Here is an 8,592-nt window from a genome sequence, read left to right as displayed (position 1 = left end):
ACAGCGAAGCCATTTTGTCCTGAACGGCTCCGCCAGCGCATTCTTCACCAAACCGGAATAACACAGAGCTGACAGTTCGAACCACAGATACAGCGACAGACAGGGGGGTTGTAGCAAAACCACCCCTCAATTCAGTCCCGAGCAACTCGACGTCTCTCGTTCTCACAACGGGCGGAACCGTGTCGTATACGCGGACTAAAAGGAGACTTTAAGCGGGACGGAAGGGCAGAGAACCAGGCATCCGGTTAGACGCGCTGGCTCACCGGGCTGGAGTCCAACTTGAGCCGGACACTTTCAGCTGTCTTCGTCGCGATGCACGCTGGACTTCTTTTTAACAACATTTACCATTCTTTTTGAAGATTATGCATTTAGGAATAGCTTAGGCTCGAGCAGGATTGGTTTTTGTTAGTAGTTGTCTAAATATAAGAAAGCTGGAGCAATAATTCAAGCTCAGATGTGATTTATCTACTCAGCTGGCTGGGCAGATAGTTTAGGTTGTTGATTAGATAAATCGCCTAAATTGATTGGTTACATAATACTTTTGTTTTGTTACCTGTATAGTTACATTTTTGAGTTAATCCACCTTTCTTACCGCCTCTTTGCCAAGTCACTTATAGGGTTTGGTTTGTATGTCTATGCATATTTCTCGCAAGAAAACCGGTCACAGTTCTTAAGTCTTGGTTCCAGTGTAATAGCAGGTTTATAAAGGCAAGAAAATCCACAGAATAGTTTTGCTTATCTGATCTCAATCTAGTCTGCTGGTGCTTCTTATATCCAGTTTGTTTTCTTTTAAAAGGTCTTAATTGGTGAGGCTCAAGCTGGCTGACAGGTGATATTTTCTGCCTGAATCCTCTGAGCTGGCCTGACCGATAGCTATGACATTTTCCAACAGTTGTTTTGTATCTTCAGACTTCAGTAATACCAGTATCTGTTCTTGGTGCCAATGGTTTATGAGTAATATTAGCTAACAAAAGTTCAGATCGCCCCTCCAATTTAGTTACGGCATATCTAGTTGTGACATTTTTACTAGTTAAGTCAACCTTTCCTTCCCTTTTTTTTTTACTACAAGTGTATCAATTAGTGCCAGTTGACTTGGTGGCGGTTCAAACGTAGTCAGTGTATTTTTGTAAAATTGTCAACTCCTATACTAGATCGTTGTGAGAATACACACGTCTACAAGTGAGACCAGGTCAAGTTTAGTGTTGATTTTTCGTATCTCAGAGCTGAATAAAAATGTCAGGACAGTCCATCACGGATCGCATCGCTGCGGCCCAGCACAGCATGACTGGATCAGCCATCAGCAAAGCTCTCTGCAAGGCCACAACGCATGAAGTCAGTGGACCAAAAAAGAAACACCTCGATTGTGAGTATGCCAAAAAGATAAAAAAAAATCCTTGTATTTGTACTTGCACAGTCTCTTCGCAGGTATTCTTGGGTGCTTTTTAAAGGCTCAAAGTGTTACTGCATCCCTGGCATGCAGTTCCACTAGCCTTGGCTTGCACATCCTCAGCTGTCTGGACACCAGTGATGAATTGGAACAAGCTCGTGATGGGAATGCTGATCTCTCTTCAGACGCTGTCAGTTCAAGGAGCTGATGCCACTGTAGCGCGGCAGTATAGGGTCATTTACTGACTTTGTGGTCCATTTTAAATTTTGTTGTAATTATATATGCGTTATTGCAGCAATGTTGAATTGCAGCTTATATTTAATAATATCTGCTTCATAATAACCACTTCTGCTTGAATCGGTAAATGCAGCTGTTTGAAGTCATGTGGTGTGCGTAATGTCTTCACGTCTTGTTGTGTGATCCCTCTTTAACAGTCGTCGTCGAGATGGTGTGGGAGTGATGAAGGTCAATACAGGCGTGTGTGCATTGAAGCATTGAGGCATTGATTCTTTTGACAAAAGCAGGGTTAATGCAGAATGCAGCACGTCAGTTTCACTTTCGCATAGGCAGTGTCTAAAGAGATTACGAACAGAGGGCTGCTGAAGTATTTGTACGACTTGTGTCTGACATTCTGAACGCAGCCAAATGCATCTTGGTGCAAGATGCTCTTCATCAAGGGATTTCTTTCTTATTAGACCTTTATCTGTGATTCCCCGATGGAATGAGGGAGGCTGGCTGCTTCGGCACCTGTCGTGCTGTAAGACCACAGGCTGACTTGCAGCCAAGAAAACGAAAAAACCTGATTGGTTTGTTTTATGTTTGTGTCTTTGATTCATCCGTGTTTGCAGAACACAGCCTCATGTTTAGTCTGGATTTGTTTCCTGTGTTAGCCACTGGGTTATGTGGCCTAGTACGGTAGTACTAGTATCTGCCTGCTTCATTGCTTCTGTTTTAATCTTGCAAACACTGCATAACACAATATTTTTTCAGAATTACACAAGGTCAAGTGTTGCTTACTTCCTCTTTTTTGCTCAAAGCAGAGAAGTATTATATCCAGAAACATTTCCACATGACTTGTTCAAACCGGTTCTTAGAATTGGGGAATTTCAGAAGCCTGACGTATGTTGTGTCAAGACCATATACGTCATAATTATTTATTAGAATGCGTTAGTATTGGTTATCGGCTGATATTAGAGATTTTCTTTTCAATTTATTGATGTTTGTTGTTGATATTTTAAATTTTATTGTGACCGGTAACTTCCCCACTTTTTACATTTAAATTACTTTTGCCGTAATCTAACGCTCAATTAAACTTACTATTTTAAAACAATTGAATAACATGAAATCTTTAACACATCTTAAAAAGAATATCTGTTTTTAATTCTGTAATCTGTAGCCTATATTTATAATGTTGTGTTGCTCAAATTCACTTGTTACCTGTATTTGAGCAACACAACATTATAAATGGTTTAATTTGTAGTTTTTATTTATTTAGACAACATAGTACAATTTTAACGTATCAACATGTATTGATTATTATTAGCCATAACTTTAAAATAATTATTGGTTTAGGCTATGTGTTGTGTCTCTGCCAGACATGTAATATTACTGCATCCCTGTAATTTATCATAGCTATCTCCCAGAATAAGCCCAGTGTTTATTCATTGCTTTTTCATTCTGGCTAAAGCAGTCTGTGAGATTGGAAATTTAGATAGCTAACAAAGTAGTTAACGTGACACTTTTTCTCTCTCTCTCTCTCTTGTAGATTCTATCTTTTATTATGTAGTTTTGTCCAGTTTGCACTCACTTTCCTGTTCTGTGCAAACAGCAGTGAGATTTGTACTGAGTCAACAAACAGATTTTGCACTCTGACCTCTTCGGAAGCAGTGAGTGGGACACTGTCTTTTGGTAGAACTTGAGCTTACTGAACTGGGATCTGTGCTCAGTCTTACATTCTAACCAGGAAGCTAACTGGGGAATTGTTCTCGGATTGGTACAGAAATAACACTGCTACATGTCTCAGTTTCAGATTTCTCACTTTCCATTGAACATTTACAGGACCCCTCGATGGATATTGCACACAAAAATGACAAAAGACGGCTTAAATCAACATATCCAATCTAATTTAGGCTACTTTTACTAATTTTTGGGTGACAGGTTGCACTGGATTTTATTAGTCCACTGGGGAAAATGTGTTTACTAATTACTAAGCAGCTTTAATGAGAGTTTCTGAGTAAGAACTAATAGCTAAGTTTGGAAGCTTTGTAGCATCGTATTTATTTTTGAGAGCTCAGTGTTTCCCCTATACATTTTTCCAGCAGCGGTGCTGTTACATGCCGGAGGTCAGCTATTCAATCGTTTTTTTTCTTCAAGAGTATATGCATGTATATTTATATTTATATTTATTAGGGGTGGGGGAAAAATCAATCTTCTGCCCATTCGCATTGATTCACAAATTTCAAAAATCGATATTCCTAAATTGTTACATTTCTTAAACCTCGCTGTACTACTTAAAGTTATTGACACGTTAGAGTGTTATTAATCACAATAAGCCACGAAAAATGACTCTGTGGTGCTTGCGCAGACAGACACACAGCCAAAGCTGATTAATTAATATATATTTTTTCTATTGTTTATTTATTTTCATTTTATTTACCAGTGTTATATTTGAAAAAGTTTTTATGTATCAAGGAATTTTATTTTGTAGTTTTTCTATTTGTCTCAGGGCTGCCTTGCTTTATCTGCCAGTCATGTGTGTAATGATTGCAGTCAGCTTATATATATATATATATATATATATACAGTGGTGGTCAAAATTGATGGCCTGATAAATATGATAAAAAATGTCTGTAAAAAATTAATCTGCATTGTTTATCCTTTTGATCTTTCATTCAAAAAATGCACAAAAATCTAACCTTTCAGTGAAGTAATAGAATTGAAAGTGGGGGGTAAATCACATTATGAAATAAATGTTTTTCTCCAAAACACGCTGGCCATAATTGTTGGCACCCTGTTATTAAATACTTTTTGCAACCTCCTTTTGCCAAGATAACAGATCTGAGTTTTCTTCTATAATGCCTGATGAGTTTGGAGAACACCTGACAAGAGATCAGAGACCATTCCTCCATACAGAATCTCTCCAGATCCTTCAGATTCCCAGATCCATTTTGGTGCTTCTTCTCTTCAGTTCACTCCACTCATCAGGTCAGGGAACTGTGACGGTCATGGCAGAAGCTTAATTTTGTGCTCAGTTACCCATTTTTGTGTTGATTTTGATGTTTGTTTTGGACCGTTGTCCTGATGGAAGATCCAACCACGGCCCATTATAAGATTTCTAGCAGAGGCCGTCAGGTTTTGATTTTTTATCTGTTTGTATTTGCTAGAATCCATAATACCATGTATCTGAACAAGATGTCCAGGACCTCCAGCAAATAAATAGGCCCACAACATATAAGATCCAGCAGTATATTTAACCGTAGGCATGGGGTACTCTTCATCCCTGTTTGCACCAAACACATATGCTGGGTTTGCTGCCAAAAAGCCCTTTTTTTTCATTTTATCTGACCATAGAATCCGGTCCCTTTTGAAGTTCTAGTCGTGTCTGACAACTGAATATGCTGGAGTTTATTTTTGGAGGAGCGAGGAGGATTTTTCTTGAAACCCTCCCAAACAACATGTGGGGATGTAGGGGTTGTTTGATAAATTTTTTTAGGCTTTCTGACCCCCAAGACTCAACTAATCTCTGCAATTCTCCATCTGTGATACTTGGAGAGTCTTTGGCCACTCAAACTTTCCTCCTCACCATCCATTAAGACAATATAGACACACATCCTCTTCCAGGCAGATTCGTAACATCTTTAGTTGATTGGAACTTCTTAATTATTGCCCTGATGGTCAAAATGGGGATTTTCAATTCTTTAGATATTTTCTTACAGCCACTTTCTATTTTGTGAAGCTCAACAATCTTTTGCTGCACATCAGAACTATATTCTTTGGTTTTACTCATTGTGATGGATGATTAAGGGAATTTGGCCTTTGTGTTTCCTCATATTTAAACTCCTGTGAAACAAGAAGTCATAGCTGGACAATTTCATGTTCCTAGTCACCCTGGTGTGCTTAAATTTAAATATTAATGAGAATATACTTCAGAGATATTTTTCTCATAAAAAATTCTAGGGGTGCCAACAATTATGGCCAGCGTGTTTTGGAGAAAAACATTTATTTCATAATGTGATTTACCCCCCAATTTCAATTCTTTTACTTCAATGAAAGTTTACATTTTTGCCCAACCATATTGAGAGTTAATAATAGCCCAACCAATTTTTAACTGCTATTTATTTTCAGATAAAATTACACTCTAATAAAAATGTTTGTTTAAAACTTAAATGTTTGTATGGGGTAAATGCAAGGTCAAGTGACATTGTCCAGAAGCTGTTTTATTGACGTCTTTCCGCGGTTGAAACTCTGATTGAGCGATTACATGAGACATTATACATTTTGGTAAGCTGTACTGAATCTTTTGACATACCTTTTGATGTTTTTCGTGCTAGAAAAGTGAAAGAAAAGACTTGGGCTCCATGCTGCTGCTTGAAATAAAGTGCTACAATGATCTGTCACTTCACATTCAAGAGCATCAAAACACAATTTTGTGATAAAATGGACAATTTGAAAGCTGAGACTTTGTTTCTTATCAGAAGTAACAAAGCACAACACTCTTTGCGATTTTTGGATGGGAGGCATGCTATAAATAATGTTTGATGTAGGTAAAAAAACTTGGACTTGGCAACCCTGGCTTGTACTGTGGGTCGGTAGAGCCTGCTTTTACGCCGCTGTTTTTTTAATTGTTAATGCATTGTCCAATTAAAGGTAGGGTAGGCAATTTTAAATCAGGCTATCTATAGCAAGCTAGCTTTGAAAGCATAAGATCCCACCCTCCCTTCAGAGCGCTGTCTAAACCCACGCATCCTTCAAAACAAGTGAACGTGTACAGCAGGGAGCAAACATAAGTGTCACGAGAGATGGTGTTAAACTACCTCATGTCTCAAAGCACATAACATTACAATAATGATGAACAAAAAAAAAACGTAGAGAACTGATCTGTACCCCCTGACTGCTGCAGATTCATTTCGGCGTTGACGGTGTTAATAATAATTTATTATTAGTGTTAGTATTATTATTACATTGAGACGTATCTAAATTCTACTGTACAACAGTAATATATTTGTCAAGTTAAACCAAACATTTATTTTGACGGGTTGCCGTGAAGACCTTTGAGTTTCCGTGTGTTTTTGATATGACGATAGTTTTCGTAATGACGATAGAATGATAACATTCACACAGACATGCAGGATTTGTATTTACCGGTAGATAGTCTTACTCTCGTGCCCAGATGCATTCTCGGGTACTGAAATTTGGCACAGATTGATTTAATGTAAATCGGCACTCGGTAGTATCGACGTAATTCGGTCGGTGTCCTTAAAAGTACCAAGTTCGGTACCCAACCCTAGTGCTCGGTTAGTGACGTCTGTCTAAAGCCGCTTTTACACTGCATGGTACAGCTCGTTACAGCTCACTTAAATAGTACTACCTCGGTTAAGGTTCCAAGCGAGCCAAACCGATACTAAAATGTGACGTGTAAACACTGCAGATCACTGATTGGTCAGAGAGAATCATCACTACCAGCGTCATTGGATTTGCGACACGAGACATCAAACTTGAACAAACAAACTTCTTCGTTTTGCAGTGAAAAACATCCACATGCCGAGAATCAAGAACACCATTCCATCGATATGCTCCTGTGTTGCACGTTTGTTTGTCGCGTTTACGATTATGTCACGGCAATAGAGGCGGCGCAACTATAGTCTATATTAGGGATGTAACGATACTCTCATGTCACGATTCGATATATATCACGATATTGAACTCTTGATAAAATATTATTGCTATTATTACTCCAATACATATGGTAAATGTACTGTTGATTAAAATGTTAAATTTGGTATTACGTTAGGAGTTACTTGGTGCTCGTAACACAATGCACAGGACAGTGGTGACACCAGAATCTAATAAATATTCATGATGATTCTGAAACTGAAAATACAGAAATATTTTAGACAAATATGCTTGCACTCGGTCACTGACTAGATATATTTAAAATAATGTAGGCCACTTTTTATTGGTAACATGATACATTTGGCATTATCAGGACCCACAAATATTCCCCCATTGCAATATAATACATTATATTCAACATTATATTTAGTAGTTTAATGTAGTACTAAAACTAAAATGATTGGTCAAACATTTTATGGCCCTATGCCTTCCACAGATGATATATATATATATATATATATATAGATATAGATATAGATATAGATATATAGATATAGATATAGATATATAGATATAAATACATTTAGACCATTTAACTTAGTGATTGCTATCAGGATGTTAACCAGAATAACAAAAAAATGTTTCTGGAACAAATCACCTACCCTGCCTTTAACTTCGACAGCCCTAAATTCAAAATGAGACATTTTCTTCACACAGTGTGAGTTGCGGATTTTGTTTGACAGGATGTAATCGTCCCTGATCATTGGTTATTTTTAAACAATAGTCGATAGTGAAAATAATTACTTTCATCAAACCTGTATTTGAATTGAAATGGTTTACGATGTTACCATAGACATTGCTTTTCCCTGCCCAATGTGCCCATATAGTATTAATGTATTTGTGCAGGTCTTAAAAAGCATTTCATTTGATGCAGATACCATTCATAGGATTGATCATTTGACTAGCCATTCAATTAACCCACCAGACTAATTGATTTTGAATGTGTGTGGTTCTACACATGCCTAAAGCTGACTTTTACGCCCATAGTCAATAATCCTGAGACTATCCAACTAGCAGCAGTCTGAATCTGGAGTGTGTCAGGGTTAAAGGTGAAGTGCTTCTGATTTAGAACTAGACAGCTGAAATGATGCTGTGCAGCAAAGACAAAACAGCCATTCTCAAACATGTCTTGGGAAATACCACCCAGCTTTTCAGAATACAGATTACCCTTCAGGATGCTTTGTCAACAGTTTGTCCTCTGCAGGAGCAAACTGCTTCACAGATAAGTAGCTTTTACTTATGAACTCATTGTAATTTTGTGGATGATGGATGTTTGTATTTGTATTTATTAAGCACCGAAGCATGTTGTATTA

At 37.7% G+C, this 8,592-nt stretch overlaps 1 protein-coding gene across 3 annotated transcripts in view; it reads left to right on the top strand.

Moving 5' to 3' along the window:
- The window catches only part of LOC311286933 (phosphatidylinositol-binding clathrin assembly protein), a 53,283-nt gene continuing 44,691 nt past the window's right edge, over nt 1-8,592 (top strand). For 2 of the 3 annotated variants that reach the window (XM_084403400.1, XM_084403401.1), the window contains exon 1: nt 43-1,363. In XM_084403400.1, coding sequence (XP_084259526.1) covers nt 1,234-1,363 — 130 coding nt within the window. In that variant the 5' untranslated portion in view covers nt 43-1,233. Of the gene's footprint in view, nt 1,364-8,592 lie in introns of all 3 variants that reach the window. The other variant, XM_084403399.1, reaches the window with a different exon arrangement.

Source organism: Rutilus rutilus, assembly GCF_951802725.1.
Source record: "Rutilus rutilus genome assembly, chromosome: 3".
Lineage (NCBI taxonomy): Eukaryota > Metazoa > Chordata > Actinopteri > Cypriniformes > Leuciscidae > Rutilus > Rutilus rutilus.
The sequence above is the reverse complement of the archived record's forward strand: the minus strand, read 5'-3'. Positions and strand labels throughout refer to the sequence as shown.